This window comes from Hevea brasiliensis, chromosome 13, assembly GCF_030052815.1.
Source record: "Hevea brasiliensis isolate MT/VB/25A 57/8 chromosome 13, ASM3005281v1, whole genome shotgun sequence".
Taxonomy (NCBI): Eukaryota; Viridiplantae; Streptophyta; class Magnoliopsida; order Malpighiales; family Euphorbiaceae; genus Hevea; species Hevea brasiliensis.
The window spans coordinates 8,266,767-8,293,963 of record NC_079505.1 but is presented as its reverse complement, the minus strand read 5'-3'; the positions used below and the strand labels follow the sequence as shown (position 1 = coordinate 8,293,963).

Here is a 27,197-nt window from a genome sequence, read left to right as displayed (position 1 = left end):
TTCAATTTTATTTAATACAACAGGCCCACTTTTCTGCTTCATCAGTTCAATTTGACGTGTCAATTTTCTTTCATTTTTGTCATTTAAAAAAAAAAAATTTGATATTTGACTTCTGTTTACTGATATGGCCAGTCAGCCAGCCACCAAGTTGTTTCTTCTCTCTCTCTTTCTCTCTCTCCCTCTTTTAAACGAGGATGATGGGTAACAGACTAACATGTGATTAGTCAATTTATATGATTTGTAATGTTATGCCAATATAAGTAGTTCCACTCTATGTCTTTTCACACGGTTCGATTTTTGACAAAAAAGAAGTGGCTAGGGAAAATATTCAGTTTGAATATCTTTCAATTGAGATTTGATTGCTTGGGCTAAATGGGTTTTCAGTTAAGCAAAATATGAAAGTGAAAACAAAGAGTTTTTGATGTTTTATTCGGAGATGAATCCAAAAATTCTGGTTTTTGTGCTGGTTGCTTCCCTCCAGATTTGTAGCATAGCAGCACTGACTGACATTGATGATTGTAAGTTCAGTACAATTATTATTCTCCCTTTTCTTGTTTTCTTCGTTAGGAATTTGTTGATATGCCAATGGCAACCTTAACTCTTTCAATCGGTGCATGTTCTGTAACTTTTTCTTTGGATGAAGATTAGTATATCATGTTCACTGGTAACTTAAGGCTTTCTTAACTAACTATAGATTAACTTCAAATGGAGATGTTAGATAGCTGCTTTTAAGCAGATGGACCAGATCCAGGATTGGTATCAGAGTTAGTTATGTCTTTGGGAAGAGGAACTTCTGAGTTAGAATATGGCTTCATTTTTTTTTTTTTTTTGTCTGAGGTGCTCACTTTCTCAAATCATACAGTAAGCATGGGTCTAGGAGTACTTCATCAAAACTCTCATAGCAGGTTTTTCTTTTCTTATGTGGTTTAATGATGCCCTGAAAATTCTTCCATGGATTAAGAGAAAATCAGGAGCAGTTTTATATCTTGGTTTTTGTAGATCCTACAATATGTTTCATACAAATGGGCAAGACAAATGCTGATGACTTGAATCATGTAAATGATTTCTTTGATCCCTGATGCAGTTGCTGCATTGAAGGCTCTTATGGATTTGTGGGAAAACACGCCACCTAGCTGGGAAGGTACAGACCCTTGTGGAGACCAATGGGACGGCATAAAGTGCATCAATTCACGTGTGAATTCCATGTAATTAATTGGCAATACTTCATCTTTTAATGCTAATTGAGGCTGGCAAATTCTTTCTTCTCCCGATTTTGAGATTAACCTGACTATTCTTAACTGCAGACAATTGTCAAGTATGGGATTGAAAGGACAGCTGTCTGGATATATCTCAGACTTGCAAGAACTTCAAACTATGTAGGTCCTTGACCTGCAATTTATCTCCTCTTTGATGCTTAGGATCTGTCTCATAACTAAATATGTTTGAGCCATCGTCAGCTATTATTATTATTAGTAGTAGTATTATTATTATTCTATTTATATTGTAGCATGCAAGCCTACATTTCTCTAGGATCATGCTCAATGCGTGAGGCACTTATTAAGCAGATGCATCATCCATAGGGCTCTTTGTAGCTTTAAGATTAAGATTGCTTCTTGTACACTATCCTGAACAGAGGGGATTGTTTTCACCAAGAAAATGATAGAATACAGATTGTTTTCGAGAGCAAGGATTCTTATTATCATTTCTGATTATTGGCATCTTCATAGAGAGATCTATCATACAACAAGGATTTGGGAGGACCTCTGCCAACATCAATTGGGAGTCTGAAGAAGCTAGAAAACTTGTAAGAACACACAATGTTTCACCAAAGTATTAATTGACATCCAATTTTCCTTTTTGTCAAAATTCTCTAATTAACGAAATGATTTTTACTTGTATTCTAGAATTATGGTTGGTTGTGGTTTCTTTGGTCCTATCCCCGATTCAATAGGATCACTGCAGCAGCTGGTTTTTTTGTAAGGATTTTCAACTTGCAAGCTTTCTTTGCTTTATTGAAGTATGAAAATCAACATACTATTTCTTGTGAATGGCAAACGAGATGCTGGTTGGGTGGTCAATTTTAGTTCCCCATATCAGCATTTAGACTAATTCTAATAGTTTTGTTCAATATTAGGCTTTATTCTTTGTTATTTTCCACTTATTTTGAAGTGTTGTTAATATCCGGACCAACATTTCCCGAAAATCATTGTTTGCAGATCTCTAAATTCTAATAAATTCAGTGGTCAAATTCCACCTTCAATTGGCAATCTATCTCAACTTTTTTGGCTGGATCTAACTGACAATAAGCTTGAAGGGCCCATCCCCATCTCCACAGGGACTACACCTGGTCTTGATATGCTAATTAAAACAAAACACTTGTACGTAAAATCTTTTTGCACTATACAGCAAGCTGGAGCTTTTTTTTTTATTTTTTTTTATTTTTTTAAAACCATTGAATCATTTTCCATTAATTAAAGTGTAAAAACTATTAACAGTCATCTTGGAAAGAATCAGCTTTCAGGCAGAATCCCACCTGAACTTTTCAGTTCGGACATGCGTCTCAAACATGTGTAAGTTTCATTGGCTGTGACAGTAGTAAATATGTTTTTAACCATCATTTCCAAGTTGCATAATTTTTCTCTGTTAAATCGCATCTTTTTTATGGGTGTTGCCTTTGTTGACTTTATCATGATGTATCATCGCCGCATAATTTGTTTAGTTTTCTGCTGTATTGTAAATTTTACAATAAAAATAAAAAAGGAAAGGGGAAACTAAGTTGTTTGTTTTGAAGTATCTTTTTCTCCGATAAAAAATAATTTGATGGACTATTTTAGAATTAAATTGCAAAGAAATAATAATCACAGATGAAACTATTAATTTACTCATTTTTCTTAGTGGATCTTCTCAATTGAATATCACCTTAATCATATGCACACCTGCCAATTCAAGCATTGATTTTTGACAGATGCTTTTATTCTGCAGGCTTTTTGACAGCAACAAGCTCACTGGCAGTATTCCTTCTACCCTTGGCCTTGTGCAGACTTTGGAGGTTGTGTGAGTATCTATACGACAAACTTGAATGACTTCATGTTGATGTTCCTGCTGGTGAATTTTTTCTTGAATGTCTTATCTTGGTTGCAGGCGCCTTGACAGGAATTCATTGACTGGACCTGTCCCTTCAAACCTCAACAAACTTACCAATGTCAGTGATTTGTAAGTATATGGAAGAGAGGCATTCAGGATAAAGCTGTTATAATGGTTTTACCCTCATCATTAGTAGTTTATATGTGGATTTTCACTCTGTTGTGCCTCTTGGTGATCAATATCAGGTTTTTGTCCAACAATAAATTGAGTGGACCTCTTCCCAACCTTACTGGAATGAATATTCTCAGTTACTTGTAAGATTTTGTGCAGTCTATTAATATAATCAGTAATAGTAGTAGGAAAATAACTATATTGTTGTCTATGTGCATCTTTTAACTTGAAAGTTGTCTGCAGGGACATGAGCAATAATAGTTTTGATGCATCTAATTTTCCACCTTGGATTTCTACCTTGCAGTCTTTGACAACATTGTATGTCTCTCTCTCTCCCCTCCCTCCCACCTAACTTTCAAGTCTCAATGTCCTCTTTCTTTTCTCTTTTAATAATGGCATAAAGAAACATTAAATCATATTTGCAGAAAATGGGATAATGCTATGTCTGTATTCTTTTTTGTGTTTAATTCAAACCTTGCTAGAGTATCCTACATCTTTAAGCAAGAGAGGAAGAATCCAAATACAAATTAAAATAGGAATGCATAAAAAAGATACATGATTTGAGTTTATGTTAATATTAACAAAAGTTTATCAAATTTATGTTGTGTCCTTTGGATTATATCCATTTCCTTGTCCTTTTGTTCTTACTCTCTACATGTTATTTCCTTTTATAGAGTTGTCTTTTTTTTTTTCCTCCCTTGAAATAGTAAGATTTAAAAAGTTATTCTTCTCCTTTTTAACTGCTATCTCATTTATGCAAATACATTGATTGACCATTAGCAGTTTCTATCTAAAAATACATTGTTACTTGCCAATCTAAAGTATCTTTGTAGTGTATTTTTGACATTTACATAAATTAATTTCTATCATTTTCTATCTAATAAATGAGAGTGGCAGAAATATGGATGTTAAGATGGATGTCTACTAGGATAAGATTAGAAATGATCACATCTTTCAAAGAATGCATGTAGTACATATTGGAGATAAAATGAGAGAGAATCGATTAAAATGGTACAGTCATGTCAAATATGGAGAATCAAATGCCCCAATAATATGATAAGTTAGTAGAGAAATGAGTAAGAAGGGGAAGAGGAGACCTAAAATGATGTGGAGAAAAGTGGTGTCAAAAGATTTACGAGTTTTGATATTGATGTAGATTTGGTATCTAATAGAGCTGAATGATAAAAAGGGACACATATAGCCAACCCACCTAGTTTGAAGTCAAGGCTTAGTTGTTGTTGTTCTATCTTACAAAACATGGCTTTCTGTACAATCATCTCCTTCTACATTAAGGATTAAAGAAGAACATAATAAGAATGAGAAAAAAAAAAGTAAAGATATCAATGCGGAGGATAGGGTATTCTTGTAATTGAGAAAAAATATTTTTTGGAAAAAAAAAATCAACAAAACAAAGTTCTCCAACCACACTTTTTGTCAATCAACACACCCTTTGATAGCTGAATCTGTAAGAAGTACACCTCTTTTGATTCCAAATCTATAGATCAACATATATGTTGGGTTTTTAGTTTTCTAAGTTCTCCTTTCCGTCATTGTTTGGTTATTCCCTGATTTTAATTTTTAACTCTATTCATCTAAACTTTTCATCTCATTGTAGTTATAACATGTGATGTTTTGTGTTTGGTTTTGTTGATGGAAACAATGTTGTTTTCACATGCACGCTAGGGAACTAGTTCTTGTGTAATTATTCACGTCCTTTGTTACAAGTTTCTTAGATGGTACAATAGAACACAAGCCTTCTTCTGGTCTTATATATATATATTCATGTAATGCTGACATTTGTTATGAAGCTGATATCTATATTTATGTAAATATTGCTTTTGCTACAAGCCTTTCTACCATCTTATGTCTTAGGAAAGGCCATTAAAGAACATAAATAAAAATATATAAGGCCTTAAAGGTGGTACTACGGATATATGTGTCCTGCCCTGTGTGCTTTTGTGTTTGTCATTGTCTGTGCCTGGACATGCACTGTTTTCTATCCAGTTGAAAAGGGTTTTAGTCTTTATTGTTAGCATAACTTATAATTTTGTGTGGCAGAGTGATGGAAAATACACAACTTCAAGGACAAATTCCAACTCGCTTCTTCAGCCTTCCTTATTTACAGACAGTGTGCGTATCATCTTGATATCTAGTAGCCAACATTTAATTTTAGGATGTCAAGAAACGCCAAAGGATAATCAACTGGTTAATTTTTAGGATTCTGCACAAAGAAGCCTAGCTAGACATTTATATCTGATGATGGCATTGGCTAATATGGTTACAGGGATCTAAGTAACAATACACTCAATGGCACTTTAGATATTGGAACAAGCTACAGAGACCGACTGCAACTCATTGATTTAAGAAACAATTTAATTGCTGAGTATTCTCCAATACCAGGACAAAAGCAAGTTGAAGTAATGTGAGTTGCATTCTTTATTCATGCTTAAGAAATTTTAACCATTGTGCTACTGAAAAAACTTAAAGTTCAGTGTTTTAAAAACGTTAAAATGGCAGGGGATGTTCTTCGCTTCTAGTGACCAGCTTATGCTTGTTTCATTTGTTGGACTTTGCAGACTCGTGAACAACCTAGTTTGCAAGGAAACAGGAGTATCGGCAGATTACTGTACCATTCCCAGACCTAATTCTTCTAATGTGTCACTACCAAATAATTGTGAGCCTATTCCCTGCCGTTCAAATCAGATATCCAGCCCCAAATGTAAATGTGCATATCCATACACAGGACTTCTAGTTTTCATAGCTCCTTCATTCTCAGTCTTGGACAACAAAACAAATTATATTTTACTCGTGCAGCAACTAATGGATTCTTTTAGTTCCAAGCAACTTCCTGTGGATTCAGTTTCTATAAGTAATCAGAGAAAGGATCCATTTTCGTACTTAGAATTAAAACTTGAAGTCTTTCCATCTAACCAAGATCATTTCAATCGAAGTGTTATTTCTCAGATTGCGTTTGTACTAAGCAACGCCAATTTCAATCCTACAAAACCATTTGGACCTTACTTTTTTCATGGAGATTCTTATCAGTATTTTGCTGGTACTTCCAAAATCCATGTATTATTAAGATTTTTCCATCATTTTCTTTTTCTTCTTATAACACCATTCTCTCCCTCCCTCTGAGTTGTCATTTAGGAGAGGCTACAGGATCAAACAACTCATTAAACACTGGCATTATCATTGGAGCCGTTGCTGGTGGTTCTGCCCTTGTACTATTGTTGCTTCTTGCAGGGGTTTATGCTTACCATCAAAAGAAGAGAGCAGAAAGAGCAACTGAACGGAACAATCCTTTCGGTACAATAAGGATTTAACCATTACTTATTGTTTTTTCAGTTCAGATGGAGTGCATCATGTTTAATTGTTGCTTTACACTCTGAAAATGCAGCACACTGGGATTCAACTAAGAGCAGTGGTGCTGGTGTTCCTCAATTAAAAGGGGCCAGATGCTTTTCTTTTGAAGAGCTTAAAAAATACACCAGTAATTTTTCAGAAGCAAATAATATTGGATCTGGTGGTTATGGAAAGGTTAAGTTTGATTCCCTTCTCTCTATCTCTCTCTCTCTAACTGAGTTCATCTTGGCCCTGCATAATTTTGCACTTGTTTTTAATTAATTTATTTATTTATTTTTATGTTGCTGGCTCCAATGTCCCTGAAGTCCCAAAATGTGAGCCAACTTTGGGTTGGAGTGGCATAGGGTGCAGAAACTTAGATTCAAATTTAGAAAATGGGAATCCCAAATTAGTCAGGATAGATGTAGATCGATATAAGGTGCACAAGCTACATATGTTGCCGATGTTGCATAAAAAGGTGTTCTGGTGCATGAAACTTGTTACAGTTTAGGCTATAGGGAGGATAACGCTTTTGTTATTCGAGGAGATATTATATATTAAACTGGATTATATATCCTTATTTTGTTAAAACAACACAGAACTTGGCCAGCTCAGTGTATGTGTGTGCATTTTCATAGAGTGGCTTAGCATGTTCTCCTTGACCTTCAGTGGTTGTGTGATTGGAATTTCTGGTTTGATAGTCTTTTAATTGACACTCTTATTATAATATTATTATTGCAAATTTTAATTTCTTTGAACAAATGTTGAACCATTGAATCAATTTGGTGTTATGATTTTTTTTTTTTTTCATAATATAGCCAACATTTTTTTACAGGTATATAGAGGAATCCTTCCCAGTGGAGAATTGATTGCCATAAAACGAGCTCAACAAATATCATTGCAGGGTGGGCTAGAATTCAAAACTGAGATTGAACTTCTATCAAGAGTGCATCATAAAAATCTTGTAAGCCTTTTGGGATTTTGCTTTGACCAAGGTGAGCAAATGCTCATTTATGAATTTGTGCCAAATGGGAGTCTCTGGGACAGTCTTTCAGGTACTTTTGTTAACCATACTGATGCTTCAGCTTGATACTTCATGAATAGTCGCATGGAATATTCTATCTTATAGCAATAATTTATGGTTCATGGGAACTTGTGAGACTAAATCCTTTCATCCAACCAAAAAAGAGAAGAGTGACTTTTTTCAGACCAATATTATTAGAATGTCTTAATCAGAATATAGTAGGGGAATAAATCTACTTATCAAGGCTTTCATTCTTTCTGGATAATGAGCTATGATTATATTCAAGTGAACATTTCTCTTTGAGACAATGCTAATCCCTTACTTGTTTCTTCTTTCCCATACAAGCAGGGAAGTCGGGAACCAGGTTGGACTGGATTAGGAGACTTAAAATAGCCCTTGGTTCAGCCAGAGGTCTGGCATATCTACATGAACTTGCAAACCCTCCCATTATCCATAGGGACATAAAGACCACCAACATACTTTTGGATGAACGCTTAAATGCGAAAGTTGCTGATTTTGGCCTCTCCAAGCTTATGGGTGACACTGAAAAGGGTCATGTTACCACTCAAGTTAAAGGGACAATGGTCAGTACATCCATATCCCATTGCTTGAAATGTACCATAATTGTTTCTTTTAACAATGGGAACTTAAAAGTAAATAAAGCATAAAAATGTGCTCCATAATGCTTGCTGTTATAATTTATGGCGAAATTGTTCACAAGTCAAGAAATAAGAATTTGTTTTCCGGGAAAGAAAGCATCTGCTTGACACAAACGTATAACCAATTCGTTGGTAAATTCTTCATGGTTTTGTTGCGTTGGATGGGCCACGATATGCATGAGGTGGATTGATTTTAAAAATTAAAGATAACATTTGAGAGTATATCAGGACTGACAAAATTTTTATATTTGTTTAGGGTTATTTGGATCCTGAATATTACATGACTCAGCTGTTAACTGAGAAGAGTGACGTTTATAGCTTCGGAGTTGTGATGCTAGAGCTACTAACTGCAAGAAAGCCAATAGAACGTGGAAAATACATAGTGAGAGAGGTAAAGATGGCAATGGATAGAAAAAAAGATCTATATAATCTCCATGAATTTCTTGACCCAGGCATTGGTCTAGAAACAACACTGAAAGGTCTGAATAAGTTTGTGGATCTGGCATTGGAATGTGTGAAAGAGTCAGGAGCAGACAGGCCTAAAATGGGTGAAGTGGTGAAAGAGATAGAGGACATCTTGCAGCTTGCTGGTTTAAACCCCAATAATGAATCGGCATCTACTTCAGCAAGTTACGAGGAAGCAGCCAAGGGAAGTCCTCGTCATCCTTACAGTAAAGATTCCTTTGATTATAGTGGGGCATTTCCACCTTCAAAGATACAGCCTCAATAAGCATTATTCCATTCAAATTTTGCTCATGCTCACAGTTTGAAATGTTTAAAAAGCACTGCAATATGTGTAGCTATTTGTCTTGTCTTGTATGAAGCTTGTAATGAATCAGAATTGTAGTTGAATTGAATTATTTGCTTATGAATATTTAGCTCAAGTGATGTATCTGAGGTTGATAGCTGAAATGAAGAATAAACAGAAAAGATGTAAGACAGATTAGCAATGATGTAGAAATTTCAGATTCATTAGTTGTTTATATATCTGCTTTGACTTTGCTGTTACAGGGTGCATTTCCCTTCTTCTTTTACCCCAGGTTTTAAAGGAATGTTTGCTAATTTCCAAGATTTATTTCACTTTGTAACTTGCTGTCAAGATATTTAAATGCCTTCTTTTCTGAATATAGTTGTTATAGAAACTACTACATGTTTAGAACACAACATATGATCTATTTGCATCTGATCAGTTTAGAAATGCCACTCCTTTTTGTGGATTCCTCGGTCGAGCTTCATGCCAGCATTCCACCATTAGCTTCTTGAATCCAACACGGTCCAACATTGGAATGTAAGTCTGATTCAGCTGTGATCCCAGGCAGAAGAAATGATCAAGCCAGAAGAGTCCCCCTGGCATCAACACCCTGTATATATCATAAAATGTGAACTCAAGCATGGCTTCTGGAATCTAGTTGCTTAGAATATGCATGGAGTGAACCATATCCAATATGTTCTCAAAGAATGGAAGCCTTTGAGAAACACTAACATGGATCGGGATCAATCCTCTCGATGCAATGAAGCTGTTGAATGGACCATCCAGATTCATTGAGCTTGTGATAATGTAACATTTCGTTCTTTCATTCTAGCTGCAAATGTTCCAGTCCCACCCCCTATGTCAAGTCCAATACGGATAGTTCCACGAGGTTTGCTTTGAGAACTTGATCAATCTCATAATCGAGTCCTCCATTATCGAACATCCACCTTGTCTTCTCCCTCCCCTGCAAGTCGAAGCAATCTTTGCAGTCGAAGTAGCCTGGCACATTTTTTCGTTCGATGAGGCACTTGTAGCTTTTGCAAGTATAAGGATCCCAGACAATGCTGGCGTCTGACGGGGTTGCCCAGAGGGACTGTGGTAATGGGATTGGCTCCTCGTAGTTTGCCGGAGACTTAGGACGACATCTCCGGCGAGGGAGAGGCTCACAACCTCTCATCATCAACCTTGATGATGAACATGGAGTTAACGTTCACAATGTAAAGTCTTACCACGCTCTACGGATCTTGGTTCACCACCTCGCATGAATGACATTGGAATCAGGTACTAAGCCTTGAAATTTGCTTCCACTCATTTTCCAAACTCACCAAGTCTAAAATTCAATTGACAATCTCACATAGGCAGTCATACAATGCAAGTAGCCATGGATACGGTCCAATTCGAAATTGGAATCAGATCAATTTAATTTGAAATCAAAACATGCTAAATTCAAATTAATTAAAATTGATTTTGAATGTGAATCGATCATTTTCGGCTATTCAGTTTCAATTCTCAATTAAAAAAAGAAAAAAAATTAAAAATTTCATTGGTTAAATTTGATAAAACTAAATCAAATTGAATTGAATTGAATTGAGAACAAGATTAAAATGGGTATGGACCTTAAAAATTAAGTACATACAGATTAAGTTGTAAAATTTAAATAACATAATTATGAGAATAAGCTATTCCACTAATATTATACAGAACTGAATTGAGAAAACATGGACCTTATAAAGTTATAATCAAACTCCAAGATAACATTCATTATGGAAATCCTTATCCAATTTGAGATTTGAAATATTTCAAAAATGAAATATGGGTTGCACATTAATTACAATTTTTAGGGATTGTTTTCTATAATTCTGTTTTCTTTTTTATTATTTTTATTTTCTAATTAAAGAAAAGGTTTTTAGAGAACAAGTAGATGAATTTAGGAAAATCACTTTCATTTTTTTTCTATATACAATAACTTGTTTTATATTTGATACTACAAATAAATAGATTTTATTTATATAAAATTTCCTTGACAATTAGACAACAAAAACAAAATAAATACTGTAAATAATATGTGCCCTAATTTATCCAATCAATTGCCTGATGTATAAATAAAAATTTTAACATATTTTTCAACAGCATAATTGAAGAACTTAATATAAGGTTTTTTTAATAAACAATTTTATAAGAAAAAAATTTAATTAAATTCTCACACAGTCATACTTAATTTTTATTTTTTTTAAAATGAATTTTTTAAATTAAAAAATTAAATTTTTTATTCTAAATATTAGAATTAATTAAAAATAAATCAATTAAATTGGATTCTTATAAAATTTTAATTTCTAAAACGAAGTATTATAGAAATTATTTCCACGAAATCATATTAAACAACAACCGTTAATTTTTTTTTTTTTTTTAGTTGTTACGAGGACAATATTTTCTAATGAAAATGTGAAATATTCAAAGTGTTTGAAATTGAGGTGGGGCTTCCATGCATAGAAGTATCAAAATTGGGGCAATCTAAAGAAATTTTACTTCTTTACTTCACAAAAATTACTATTTTATTCTTGGGATATGAATTCTCTAATCATGTTTAATTGGCTTTTTCATTAAATTTTCAAATTATGTTTTATTAGTGTTGGATTAATTTTACTTATCCACACATAATTTAAAAGTTATTTTATTTTCATTCCTTAATTTTAATTTATTATTAAAAAAGTTTAAAAGTCTTTTAGGTTTTCAGATTAAAAAAAAAAATAAACTGCTATCTTTTTTTTTTTTAAATAAGTTTTACTTTTTACTTTTTCCCTTTTCTTTTACCCTTTCTTACACATTTTTAATTTTTATGGTTAAATTAATTAATAATTATTTATTAATAAAATTATTTTATTTTTAATAAATTTATTTAGAGAATTATTTATTAATTTATATTTTTCAATTTATTAATAGTAATTTTAATTTTAATTTTTCATTAATTTAGAAATAAATTTAATTTTTAAATTAAAATGTTAATTTTCATTACAAAATTAGTTTTAAAATCTGTATTTGTTTTAAATTTCAAATAGATAAATTAGTTCTCACGGAAAATTAATATTTTAAATTATAATTTATTTTTAAAATTGTATAAAATTAAAATTAATCAAAATTAAATTAAAAACAATAAATTTAACGAAATAAAAAATATATTATTAAATAATTTTATTAGTAAATTTAATAACTCAAAATGTTTTTGAAAGTAAAATAATTTTATAAGCAAATCTTGAATAATTAAGTACTAAAAACTATATCAATCGAAGAAAAAAAATAAAAAAAATACAACTTTACATTAGTTTTTATCAACGGCATTTATATAAAGTACTAAAACAAACTATATAGGCTCAAGAAAAGCATAGAATGAAGAAGATCAATATATAAGTCAAAAAACAACTCTAGGTAGCACCGGTCTCATTAAAATTTATTATTCCGCATAGATAGTTCAAGGCTAATTATTAAATGTACCGATAGTATTAAAAAATAGTGCTCTCTTTTTTAGAAAAGTAGACAATTCCTATAATATATAGAGTGAGTCCTACATGATTGTAAGAAATGATGCAAGTACACCGAGTACACTAACAATTTCTCCATAGAATGACACATTGTCTTCCTTGCTATCAATTAGCATTTTCCCTGACAAAGTCTATAACCAATAGCTTATAGAATTCTAGTTTGACCAGATTACCTATATAAATGTTATGAGGCTAAACTTTAAAAAAAGTTAACACAATATTGCCTTTTTTTGGCCAAGTGGCATCTTATTCTGAGAAATAAGTTTTCCATCTCCATTTTAGTGGCCATTCCTTGCTAACGTTTTTAGTATAGTTTTCTTTTACTCTTTGGTTTCCTTCAGTTTCAAAATTTATCTTCCCTTCCTTAATAGTGCTTTAATTAAGTATAAAGCCTCCCACCCCTTCAATTGTCATATGTTACAAAATTACATTTTAATTATTAAGGACTTATAAACTCCATATATTATACTCGTTGTCACGTTCTGTATCAAGAGTAACATTTCCATTTACGCCAGAAGCAAGTTGTGCTTCAAATGACCTTGAAGGCAACCTTTTGATGCATTGTGGAACTCATAGGAAGTAGCCTACACTGTCCAATGGTGAGAAATTGGCTAAGCTTCTCATAATTCCATCTCTACTGAATATATATGCAGCTACAAGAAGAACTACTGTTGTGGGTAAGGCGATTTCTCCAAACTTAAAGGTCTATATTTGGGTTAACAAATTCATATTCGTTAGCAAAGAATGGATGGGAACATGAGCTCTCTTGTGTAATCATAGACGTGAGGAAGAGGACTGACAAATGTGATCCCTATGAAATAGTATTCCTTGAAAAGCTTACAATCAATCCGCCACATAATATTTTCAGTGACTTGTGGCAGCAAGAGAAGTCTTGTACAAGACCCATCAGTTCACTATGAGAATCCTTTCAGCAAATAATCCAAGCTTCTTTGTGCGTTTTTTCTTTTTTTTTTTTTCTTCTTTTTTTTTTTTTTTCTTAACAAGCTTTCAGCTAACTTCAGTTTATGTCTATTTATTAGGTCATAAGACTTCACAAAAGACAAAGAGCATGCTGAAATTGAATTTATTGTAAGTCACATATTTTGCTGTAGCATGCCTCTTCCTCTTTTTTACAGGGGTTGGAATTTGATAGTACTTTGCAATGTATGAAGAAGATTCTTGGGTTTATTTATTTGTGGAAGATTGGATTTTCAGTGCAGATTGTAACTTCTCCAATAACCTGCGATTGTGAATTTTCCCTAGGAGAAGTTTGTGAGGTTAGTTAATATTAGAATCATTTTGGATTGGAAGTTCGTGAGGTTAGTTAATATTAGAATCATTTTTGGTTGTTTGTAATTGTGTTTGCCATCTGATTGCTTCTTTCTGTATTGTATGCTTGAGTTTAAGACACCATTATGGCATTTAAGAAGTAAATCAGGTAGGCACAATTCATAATCTTGAACAAAAATGAAGATTTAACAGGTATGAAAGTACTTAGAATCAGCACAAGAGTTGTTAAATTTAGAAAGTAAATATGGAGTACAATGAGTTTGAGATAGTGCTTTATAGACATTTTTATTTTCTTTTTGTGAAAGAAAATCATTATTTCTTTTTCAAAATGATATTATGGTCAAAACTTTCCATTCTGGATTTGTCTCCCTCATTCATTTACTTAAACTTAACTGTTTCTTTTCTTTCTCAGTAGTCTTTTAAACAACTCTCCCACCCTCCAACTTCAGGTGTTGCAAAATACATAATAGTGAAGTTAATAAGATTATTAAAGAAAAATATTAGGATATGGAATCTAATATTCTTTCATTGAAAAGTGCATGTGAAGCATTTCTGTGTAATTGTGTATTGCTTTGACAAGTTTTAAAAAGAGTTAAGTAGGACTAAAATCAACAAATAACCTGGAGATATGTTTAATATCAGTAGCAGAATATAATATATGCATGCATGTTATTTTTTCTGAGTAAAAAGCATGCAACATACACTTTCCATAATTTTTCTTTTTTACTTTTTGTTAGCTGTAAGCTAAATTTATTTTTGACTCACTATATTCATATCAATTATTCTTAATGATCTTTTATTCTGAAGATCGATCCAATTCCCACAGAAGATAGTATTGGAAAAGAGGTCATGACACAAATGGCAGCAAACATGATCACAGGCAAGGTTTTCTATACTAATTCTAGTGAAAAGGACTTTATGATGTTGTCGTGAGTTTATGGAATCCAATCCCAAAGTTATGCCAGCCTGCGAAACTTATAGAAGTGAGGTTGGCAGCCTTTTAGCCAGACACTCTGATGCTCAAGTTACAATTCATGAGACGAGGAGCGTTTTGGAAATAATTGAATAGTAAATTTGATAGAGTTTTCGTACATGATTCCTGGTCAGTTTTATTATTTGTAGACTTAAGCAAAATAGCGGTTATAGCTATCTGCTACAATCTCGAAAGTTGGGTTGATATTTCGAGATCATCTCCTATAAACTAGGGCTTAATCTTGACTCGGTAATGTTACAGTTGCTGCTTGGTATGTGTGTTACTCGGCATGGCAAGCGATTCATTATTGCAGAATTCACTATCGACTTATTATTGTCTGGTTCGGGCCTAAACCAAACCATCCTTTGCTTGACTCGATCTTCATTGGTCTGGACATTTGGTCGACTTCTTGCTCAGTAAGACCCATTGACCGAGCATCCTCATTTTAATTGCCATGTTAGAGCTTCTGTTCCAATTGCTGACTATTTAACTTAGTCTTAGTCGGGTAGTATCACTTTCTAAATTGATTAACTCTCATAAAGGTTAGATTTGATTTTCTCAACTTAGACACCAATTAGGATTAGTTTCAACCTCACAACCACTACAAGAAAAAAATAGATTTGAAACCGAATATTTGGTTTCAAATAAGTGAAAATCGATTTCTAAATACATTTAGAAATCGATTTGAAACTGAAATATTCGATTAAAAATCCACATGTTTCTAAATAAATTAGAAACGAAATACGATGTTCGTTTCAACTTCTGAAATTGTTTTCAAATTGCTATTCCGTTTCAAAGTTAGAAACCACATTAATTCGATTTTAAAATCCGTTTCAATTTAGAACCTAACATTTTTTGTTGTAATTTATCTAAAATGGATTTCTTTTTTCAATCCATTTCTAAATTGTCAATACAAATAAAACACTTTTCTTTTTTTTAAATAGAAATGGAAATTCTGTTTCAAATCAATTTCTAAAATTATTTTTATTTTGAAACTAAAAATGTTGCTGTTTTGGATTAGAAACGGAAATTTTTTTCTTATTCATTTCAAATTACTAGAAATGTCTTTTTTAATACATTATTTCCTGCATTGAAGCATATAATATAATACAACTCAACTCAATTAAGCCTTTATCCCAAGAATTTGGGGTCGATTATATGGATTCTCTTTCTCCATTCTAAACTATTTTGGGTTAAATCCTCGGAAATGTGTAATGCTTTTAGGTCATGTTGTACTACTCTCCTCCAAGTCAGTTTAGGTCTACCCCTTCTTTTCTTTCTATCCTCTAACCTAATGTGCTCTACTTGTCTAACTGGAGCCTTCGTATGTCTACGCTTCACATGACCAAACCACCTCAATCTCCCTTCTCTCAACTTATCCTCAATTGGCACCACTCCTACCTTTTCTCTAATACTCTCATTATGGACTTTATCTATTCTAGTATGACCACTCATCCACCTTAACATTCTCATCTCCGCAACTCTTATCTTAGACACAAACGACTCCTTCAGTGCCCAACACACACTACCATATAACATGGCCGGTCGTATGGCTGGAAGGTAAAATTTTCCTTTCAACTTATTGGGAATCTTGCAATCGCATAAAACTCCCGTGGCACTTCTCCACTTCAACCATCCAGCTTTAATCCTATGACTAATATCCTTCTCACATCCCCCATCTACTTGAAGGATTGAGCCGAGATATTTAAAGTAATTAATTTGGGGCATTACCACTCCATCCAAACGAACTCCTTCCCTATCACTAGTTTGGCCTTCACTGAACTAAAACCCTTTGACTCTAGAGTATTTCTCCAAAGCTCTAGCTTTCTATTGACTCCTTATCGCCTCTCATCTATCAGAACTATATCATCTGCAAACATCATACACTAAGGAATACTCTATTGTATATGTTTTGTCAATTCATCTAAAACTAATGTAAAAAGGTAAGGGCTTACAGCTGAACCTTGGTATAATCCAATTGAGATAGGAAAATCTCTTGTGTCCCCTCTCAATTGTTGCACCAAGGTTAATATCGCAATATTTACAATATCAGGCTATCAAATATCAAATATCAATCAATATTATATATAGATATGATAGTGAATGTAATGACAATAATGTACTGTATGGAAAAATAAAATATCATAATAACAAAAAAACAAGCTACTTGTCATCAATAATATCATCACTCATCACCACTATCGACCTTTCTACCATTATCCTGATGAGTTGCATGAGCTGGGTTTGTAAACTATGTACCTTGCATTATTTACACTATCATGTTTTGCATCATTTGTTGCATGCGCTCCTTCAGTGTCTGCTCGTGTTGTCGGTATCTCTCCTCCAGCATCAGCTCACACTGTCAGTCTCTCTCCTCTATTATAGCTAGATTATCCTTTAGTGTTGCAACAGTCTGACACAATTGTTGAATCTCTTCCTCCATTGCCTCCGACTTAGCATGATGGGATGCAGTAAAAGATGATCCATGCGAAGAGCTAGGGTAGAATATTGATGCTTGGGATCCACTATGTGGGGAGTCTACTTATTACCAGCAGGGACAGATGTAAGCGGTTTGAGTCTGGTTTGAAGCCTAACTTGAGGTTACAAGTAGTTGGGTTCTGACATGAGAACTTCTCTGAACTAATATCTCAAGCCTTGGAGTTAGAGAGAATAGAATCAGAAGGGGTATCTGAGAAAAGAACAATTGAAAAAGAGAAAAGTGGGAAGACCACAGGTCAGAGTTCAAGTAGTAATTCGGGTAAGAGAAAGAGCTTTGGGGGACCGAGTAGTAGAAAATTTGGCAGAGGAAGATCTTAAGGGCAGAGGCCACCTAAATCCAGCCAGCAGACACCCAGGAGTTCCTTTCCTGTTCGTTTCTATGAGACGTGTGGCAAGGCTCATGGAGGGGTATGCTACAAGGCCATAGGTACCTGTTATAACTGTGGTGGTACAGGGCACTTTGCTAAAGATTGTACTAGTGCCTGTAGATCTGGGCTACCTACCACCACTGAAGGATCAGTCCAAGGTTCTACTACTAAAGGTTCACAGTCAGCCAGCAGAGGCAGATATAGTACTTCTGGCAGTCAGGGGACAGTGAAATAGCCAGAGCAGAGTGGCGCCCTAGCTAGAGTGTATACAATGCGCTAGAGGGAAAAGGCTGAGACATCTGATGTAGTGGCTAGTATATTCTCCATCTTTAACAAAGATGTATATGTATTATTTGATCTCGATTCTAGTCACTCCTATATTAGTGCCAGTATTATATGTTTTGCTGATATTCCCTGCATGAAAATGGATTTTGAGGTGCTAGTGTGTAACGCCCTCACCATAGGTAGTCCATACATTTTACTGTTCCGATGACTAATGTCTGTTCGAACAGTCAAAATGTCTGAAACTACACTAAAACTATAGTGAGAAGGCATAAATTGAAGAAATAAATGTAAAGAAAATATAGGAAAAATTTAGAGAATTTATAAATTGGTAAAAAATAATAAAAATGACACGATATGCATTATGAAGGGCATTTTGGTCATTTCACTTCCAGAGACAAATTTTGACCTATATGTCAAAATAAAATTTAGAGAATAAAAATTATTAAAAAAAATTAATATTATTAATTGAATTAAGAAGAAAAAGAAAAGAAGAAGAAAAGAAAAGAAAAGGAAAAAAGAAAAATAAGCTTATGACAAATTTAAAAATTAAGTACACAAAAATATAAATATAAATACCCATAAGAAGACAAATTTCACCAACCATCTTCTTCCCCACTCCCTCTTCTCTCTCATGGCCGGCAAACCTCCTCCCCATTCCGTCCATTGATGTTAAGCTTTCAAGCTTGATTTCCTAAGCTTCCACACACCAAAACCCATAGTCCCCTTCATTAAAAATACTCCCCACACCTTAAGGAAGCTATAGATACCCATAAAGAGGAGAAAAGTTGAAGTTTAGGAAGCTTGAAGTTGGGTCACCACAAAGGTTAGTGCTTTAAACTTTTATTCTCTTCTTTAAGCATGAATATCATGCTAAATCAAGTGAAAATTTGCATGAAATTGAAAAAAAAATTTGAAGGAAAGAACCCTTGATTTTTAGCAGCCATGGAACTTGAGGTTTGTTACTTTTAAGTGATGAAAAATGGTTCCATGAGAATGTGTGATGAGTTGAAATGGTTGAGAGTTTGATTGTGTAGTGTTTGTGTAAATTTGAAACTTTGAAAACTAGGGTTTGTGTAAATGCTTGAGGACTTTGTGTAAAATGTTGAAATTGAATTATTGAGTTGAGATTGTTGCTTATAGAAGTGTATTGCATGTAAATTGAAGTAAGAAAGTTGGAGGAATTGAGATATTGGGAGTGTTTGATTTTCTACAGGTTGGGACTTAATGAGTCCAGTCCCTTTATTGAACCATAACTGAAAATGCGTGACTCCAATTGGTATGAGACCAATTGGAGGTGAAATTAGACTCAAAATAGCCCATTTTTCATGTAGACACCATGCCTAAATTTTGTCAAAATCATGACCAATTCTCTGCCCAAACCCGGATGACCAAACACTGAAACCCAGAAAATGACCAAATGAACAGTGGTCTTAACTCTTTCTATACTGGTCCAAATGACCTAAAATTTACATCAATAGAAAGCTTAGACATAGGGCTACACTTTTCATGAAGACAACTTGACCCTGTTTTTCCTTTAACTAAGTCAAATTGTTAGTAAAATTGGGTCACTAAAACTGCCAACCTAGAAATTGATCAAACCACTGTTTCTTTGGTATGCTTGACCAGTTTTGGCAAAAATGCCATAACTTGGTCTCCAAAGTTGAAAATTGAGTGAAACTAGTGCCAAAAGTTTTATAAGACATAGCTCAACAATTTTTATGCCTTCACCAAGCTCCAAAACCCATTGCATCCTAGGGAAAATATTAGCCAAATTTAGGAATTGAAATCTGGAAAATGTTAAGTTGAACCCAGAATGCCATTTGATACCCGTGTGTTCATTTGGCCATAACTCCCACTAGGAAATTCCATTTGAGATGTGCCAATATGATCTGGAAACATGATACTTAGGGCTACAATATTGATTTAGACACATTTGCTAAATTTTAAGTGTAAAGACCCTAAAAAGAGGGTCAAACATACCGCCCTGAAGTTTGACTATTGCCTTTATAGGATTAAGAGTCCAGGTCAATACATTGACCATAACTCACTATACCAAGCTTGAAAAATTATGAAATTGTACCTGGGAGTCCCTAAGACATAGAGGAACAAATATTATGAAGAAACCTAAGTCAAAAAATGAGCATAAATGATCAAATGACTGGTCACAATTTATTTACCAGGAATTGCCAATTCTAGACAGCTTAGAGGTAAATGGACCAGTTATGGTATTTTGACCATAACTTGAGTTCTATAACCCCAAATTGAGTGATTCAAAAACTGAAATTCAAGTTTAAACATAGAGGAACAACTTCTAAGAAGGAAGTGTGGCCAAACAGTGGCTGCAAACTGATCAAATGGATAGGTACAAGTGAGATACAAAAACTGAAACTAAAGAAAGGTCCATGATATAAATTATCTTATGGTAGGAAATTTAACCCTAACAAGTTATTGAATACTAAACCATATGAAAGAGGTATGTGGGACCTATTCTCCCACTATAAAGTTATATGAACATTCAAATAAATATGTAATAATGTGTAATTGCCCATAGTATACCTAGACTTATTTATTTAGTTTGGATCGATTGGTATACCAATTAGGGACTATAGATAGCAGTACTGCCTACCGAGAAAATCATGAACTGAACATATATGTCTGGTATGATTATTCTACAGGTTATATGCCTACTTACTGGCCATTGTGCCTACCTTATTTCTGGCTTTAAGCCTGACAGCGGGTCTCGTGCCCGACAGCTGGCCTCGTGCCTGACAAATGTATACAGGGTAGACATATGGCTGTCTAACTCATATACTCCCGTGTATCCAGCTCTTATAGTTTGTTATAGGTTTTTTGGGCACTGATAAAAATTAATTAAGACTTAAAATACAATAAGTAATCATAAAAGATCTCGATAATGTTAATTGTTTCCAAAGTGCAATAAAAATGTAAAAGACCCAAAAATTATGATTTGTAAATATTAATTTAATTGTTTAATTATTATTATTATAAATTAAGCACCACTAAGTGTTATGCTTAGCACGTTGGTTTTCCATTACGTAGGTACTAGAGATCAATCCCAGCAGCCACAGCAGCAGCAGTAGTAGTGCGCACACAGAGCCCGATCAGATCTGCCAGTGCTTACTAGTCACCTCTACAATTGTAATTCTTTTTGTTCATTGTACCTAAAAACATGATGTATTCCATTTTTAGATTTGTAATGTAAACTTGAAATTTATTAACTATGAATTTCTATATGAATGCAATAGATGATATTTCTTTAGAGATCTCATAAATAGTTGTGAATTATATGATAAAAGAGAATATGATATGAAAATGTGTGAAATGAATATGAACATGTTAATAGGTGATTAGTGGAACCCGCCAGATGTTAATAAAACAGAGGAGGCTCTGTCCGGGTCTCTACAGAAATAAGTTATAAAAAAAAAATTTTCTACACATGGATAACTACTTTTAAATGATATTAAAAGTTTACAATAGATATGATAAAACAAGATAGGATGCTCTGGCATCGAATGTGGCACTTCTTGCTTGGCTATATAGTAGACGGGTAAGGGGCGTCACATTTAGTGGTATCAGAGCAAAGGTTTAAACGGTCCTAGACCTAGATAGTTAGAAATCGATAGAATGCATCACATGCATGGGTCTTTAAATAGAGTCGAGGTGACACTAATGCAGATATATTCTTTATCTATTTTATAAGATCGATGGCATCTAATCCTTCAGAGCACGGACCTTCAAGACCGATAGATGAGGAGGTAGAGAGTCATGCACCCTCACCTGCTCTTAGTTGAGGGCAAAGTAGTAGTAGAGCAGATTCATCTCGAGGTGTTATGAGTAGGGGACAACAGGCCTTCTATGAACAGATGACACAAATACTCCATCAGGTCATAGGAGCCATCCCATAGCCACAACCACCTCCACCTCCACAGCCACAACCACCACCACCACCACCACCTGTACAGCCACCTCCACCCCCACAGCCGCAATCTGTACACAGATCCCCATTAGAGAGATTGCGGAAGTATAGGGCAGTTGACTTCAGAGGTAAGAGGGATGATGATCCAGCCACAATAGAGTATTGGCTGGAGAGAACAGAGAGGGTATTACAGTAGTTGTACTGCACCCTAGAGCAGCAGTTGGAGTGTGCCCTGTCACTGCTACAGGAGGATGCATATAGATGGTGGGTGACAGTATTGAGAGTGGTACAGCCTGCACAGATCACATGGGAGTTCTTTCTGGCTAAATTCAGAAAGAAATACATCAGTCATATGTACTTGGAGGCCAGGAGGAGAGAATTCCTGACACTGAGATAGAGATAGCTTACAGTCTCCGAATATGAATTCATGAGACTCAGCGGATATGCATTGGAGTTGATGCCCATATAAACTAAGAAGTGCAGAAAGTTTGAAGACAGACTGAATGACAACATCAGGTTGATAGTGACATCTCACCACTTCACTGATTTCTCTCTGTTGGTAGCATCAGCCCTTGATGTGGAGAGAGTCAGAAATGAAGAGCAGTCCAGAAAGGATAGGCAACGCAAGAGGGGTTCTGGATCTGGTCAGTCCAGTTCAGCAGACACGGGTAGTAAGAGGCCCAAGGAGTCTCAGGGTCAAACTTAGGGTCAGGGCAAGATGCAGAAGTCTCAGTTTGCTCCAAGGAGAGGAGGAGGACAGTCTGGTGCATCAGTGGGTAGTTCACCTGGTGCAGCTGCACGGGGATCAGCCCCACCACCTGCTTGTGTACATTGTGGTAGACCCCACTGAGGAGAGTACAGATTGTTGACGGGTAGATGTTTCAGATGTGGGTCTACGGATCACTTCTTGAAGGATTGTCCACAGAGGAACACTAGTGTACCCACTGCTCCACCCTAGATGGAGAGGTCTACCCCAGCAGCACAGAGGGGTAGAAGACCTGCGAGGACTGATACAGCTAGTACATTATAGAGGCCTACTGTAGAGACAGTGCAGAGGCAGGAGATTAGAGTAGCACCTCGTGCTTATGCTATGAGAGCTCGAGATGAGCTAGAGCCAGCTGATATCATTAGAGGTACCTTTTTTCTACATGATTTGTTAGTATGTGCATTGATTGATCCGGGTTCCACACATTCATATGTGTGTATCACACCGCCAGTTGATAGAGGGGTATAGATAGAGGAGTTAGAGGAGGACATACAAGTCACAAACCCTTTAGGCCATAGTGTCATGGTCAAAAAGGTCTACAAGGGTTGTCCTCTGAGGATACAGGGTTATGAGCTCCCAGCTGACTTGATTGAGCTACCATTCCATGAGTTTGATGTGATATTGGGTATGGACTGGTTATCACGTCATCAGGCAATGGTAGATTATCGGCTAAAGAGGATGTCACTATAGAATGCAGATGGGGATGAGATTACAGTTGTGGGTGAAGGAACGGGCTGTCTTTCTACCATTACATCAGCCACAGCAGCAATGAGATTGATAAGAAAGGGCTATAAGGCTTTCTTAGCACATGTGGTTGACACTAGGAAGACTAGCCCAAGCATGCAGGAGATCCCCACTATATGTGATTTTCCGGATGTGTTTCCGAAAAAGTTGCCAGGTTTGCCACCTGATAGAGAAGTTGAGTCTGCTATATAGGTTATGCTGGGTATTGCACCTATGTCCATTGCTCCATATAGGATGGCACCTACTGAACTGAGAGAGTTGAAAGTTCAGTTACAGGAGCTACTAGACAAGGGCTTCATACGCCCTAGTGTGTCGCCCTGGGGAGCACCAGTGCTATTTGTGAAGAAGAAGGATGGTACGCTTCGACTATATATAGACTACCGGCAGCTGAATAAGATGACTGTGAAAAACAAATACCCTTTACCTAGGGTAGATGGCCTGTTTGATCAGTTGAGGGGAGCTGGAGTATTCTCTAAGATAGATCTTAGATTCGACTATCACCAGTTGAGAGTGAAGGAGACAGATGTTCCTAAAATTGCTTTTAGGACCCGATATGGACACTATGAGTTTCTAGTGATGCTATTTGGGCTAACAAATGCACTAGCAGCTTTTATAGACCTAATGAACCGTATCTTTCATCCCTACTTGGGTCAGTTTGTTGTGGTCTTTATAGATGATACCTTAGTGTATTCTAAGAACCGGGAAGAGCATGATGAGCACCTGAGAGTGGTACTACAGATACTGTGGGAAAAGCAGTTGTATGCCAAGTTGTCCAAGTGTGACTTCTGGTTGGATGAGATATCCTTCCTTGGACACATTGTGCCAGCAGATGGGATTAGGGTAGATCCAAAGAAGATTGAAGCAATAGTTGAATGAAAGCCTCCCAGAAATGTAACAGAAGTCAGAAGCTTTTTGGGGTTAGCTAGATACTATAGGAGATTTGTAAAGAGATTTTCCGTTATAGTAGCCTCACTGACTAAGTTACTGCACAAGAATGCGAAGTTTAACTGGAATGATAAATGTCAAACCAGCTTTGAGAAGCTGAAGACTATGCTTACAGAAGCTCCAGTGTTGACACAGCCAGAGTCAGAGAAAGGCTATATGATCTACAGTGATGCCTCTCACAATGGGCTTGGGTGTGTTCTGATGCAGGAAGGGAAATTAGTTGCCTATGCTTCCAGACAGCTAAGGCCATATGAAAAGAACTACCCAACTCATGATCTGGAATTGGCGGCAATAACATTTGCATTGAAGATATGGAGGCATTACCTATATGGTGAGAAATGTTACATATATACGGATCACAAGAGTCTGAAGTATTTGCCAACCTAAAAGGAACTCAATCTGAGACAGAGGAGATGGATTGAATTCCTTAAGGATTATGACTGTGTGAAGTATTTTTTAATGATTAGATGAATGAACGAACCCATCTAATCATTTTTTATTCAATAAATATTTTTTACTTTTTAAATTTTAAATATTTTTTTTATAATTAATAATTAAAAGAAGATAATAAGTTAGTTAAAATAAAAACTTAAACATTTTATACTACATAGATTCTAAATATTTTATATTTTAAATAAAATCAGCTTAAACAGGTGACATTTTTTGATCTCTGTCGTTTTCCTTTACCTTTCAGTTTGCAATGTTGAATGTTGTTGAAAAGCAAAATTGTTCTTCGAATTAGAAAATTAGGTTGAATATATATATATATATATATATATATATATATATATATATATATATATATATATATATATATATATATATTTCATTCTTTGAATAGGGGCTTGTGGTAGTAATTGCTGAAATGTTTCCAAATTATGAACGTAGATTACATCTTAGACATATGTACACCAATTTTAGAGGTTGTTTTAAAGGTAAAAAATTGAAGGATATGTTATGGAATGTAGCTAAATCCACCTATAAGTAGAAATTGGATTATTGGTAGATAAAATTGAGGATAAAAACCCTGATGCAAGGGAGTGAATGAGAGAAAGACCTTGTGAGCACTGGTCTAGGGCCTACTGTACTATTGTCCCTATGTTTGATGTGCTAACCAATAACTTGTGTGAATGTTTCAATAGATATATTTTGGATACTAGGGATAAAGCAATCATAACTATACTGTAGATAATAAGGACAAAGTTGATGAGTAGGCTTTTTAAGAAAAGGAAATGATGGAGAAAGTTAATGATGCAATTTGTCCTAAAATATATTTAAAAAAAAATTGAATGAGATGAAAAAATTTTCTGTTATATTTACATCGCAGTTTTCAGGCGATCCTGAGGTTCAAGTATTTAGGGCAGGATGTCAATTTATTGTTAATGTTGTTAGAAGAACATGCACATGTAGGTGGAATTTGAATGGCATTCAATGTGCCCATGCATTTGCTGTGTTTTTTGGTAATAATCAACCACCTGAGAGTTATGTGAATGAATGCTATTTAATAAAGACTTATTTAAAGGTATATGGGCATGTCATTAATCCTATCAATGGCCATGAATTATGGCCAAAGCCTTTTTAAACAACATCATCATTCTCAATAGCCCAATTTAGAAAAAGAGAAGTAGAAAGCAAAAAGCTAGGAGGAAAGAGCCGAAATAATTAGAGAGGGTAACAGTTGAAGGGAGGCTAAGCAGGAAGAGAAGAGTATTAATGAGATGCAAAATATGTGGAGTCATAGGTCACAATAAAAGGTTCCATGGCAAAATATCACTAATGCATCTCCAAGCAATCCTCCTTCTAGTGCAACACCAATTAATTTAAAAAAAAAAATAGCAAAGAAAAAAGGGAAAAACCATTGGAACTACCTTAGCTAAAGCCAGTGTAAGATTTAATCCATGTTTATAAGTAAGTCATTTCATTTTATGTGATATATATATGTGTGTGTGTGTGTCATTCAAATATATTTTTTTTTTATTTGCATTTTTTAGGAATGTGGAGGCAGTCAACCTTCATCTGCCATTGGAATGACCTCATCATCCCATTTAAATCCTCCATACATAGTCCAATGGATGATGGATGTAAGAGAAAAATTTTCCATTTGTCATTTTATCCTTCATAATGCAAATAATTTTTTTTAGTGTTAATTGCTTTTATTTACTTAAAACAAGGTTCAAGTCAAATACCTCCTAGATCAGCAAAACTTACTCAAGAAATTTTACATGATTCACGAGTTTTTACCTCAAATATATTGAAAATGTTTTAATATTTGTTTTATCATCTTTCTTTAAGCTTAAATGACTATACTTACACTCACTATACTCTTTACAGTCACAATAAAGTAATGTCACAAGTTCCAGCATGTAGCCCATAATTCTATCAAGGATTCAAAGCAAGAAGCATGTTATTGCAAAGAGCAAACCTAACACTAGATCAACTGTTGTAGCAAAGAAGAAAAAGAACAAACCAAAGCAGCAAGGAAAAAAGCCTTGGAAACGAATATTTCTGGTGTCAAATATTTATATTTTGATATTTTGGCAATATGTTGATTTTGTATAAATGACTTGGGTGATTAAGCTTATAATATTGATAGGTTGTAGAAGGGATGGTTATTTTGGACAGTAGATAAGATGTTTTATTATTAGGTTGGGATCGTTTTGGTTCTTTTTGGTTTAAGGATAATTATTTGTTATTGGATGATGCTTCGAATGTGAAATAGGATGAAGCATATTTTGTTTCAACTCAGAAGCATTATGTAAATAGCTTATATGTTGTCAAAGTCAATGGAAATATTTTGATTTGGAATTCTTCATTATTGTA

General features: G+C 34.6%; 1 protein-coding gene and 1 pseudogene across 3 annotated transcripts; one reads left to right on the top strand and one right to left on the bottom strand.

The window, feature by feature from the left end:
* LOC110660036 (probable methyltransferase At1g29790) overlaps positions 1-10,214 on the bottom strand; it is a 54,814-nt pseudogene extending 44,600 nt beyond the window's left edge.
* On the top strand, positions 136-9,266 carry LOC131171800 (leucine-rich repeat receptor protein kinase HPCA1-like). Of its 3 annotated transcripts, none has more exons than XM_058131745.1 (19): positions 136-518; positions 1,085-1,205; positions 1,305-1,376; positions 1,730-1,804; positions 1,905-1,976; positions 2,217-2,378; positions 2,496-2,570; positions 2,983-3,054; positions 3,142-3,213; positions 3,330-3,398; positions 3,499-3,573; positions 5,314-5,385; positions 5,540-5,677; positions 5,832-6,310; positions 6,406-6,564; positions 6,656-6,795; positions 7,436-7,655; positions 7,970-8,208; positions 8,540-9,266. In XM_058131745.1, exons 1-19 carry the CDS (start codon positions 422-424, stop codon positions 9,011-9,013), a joined length of 2,883 nt encoding a protein of 960 aa, XP_057987728.1. In that variant the 5' UTR covers positions 136-421; the 3' UTR covers positions 9,014-9,266. The 3 variants fall into 3 exon arrangements, with proteins under 3 accessions (XP_057987728.1, XP_057987729.1, XP_057987730.1); XM_058131746.1 differs by having other exon boundaries at positions 137-518; positions 7,973-8,208; XM_058131747.1 differs by lacking the exons at positions 3,330-3,398; positions 3,499-3,573 and having other exon boundaries at positions 137-518.
* Positions 10,215-27,197: the final 16,983 nt, after the last annotated feature.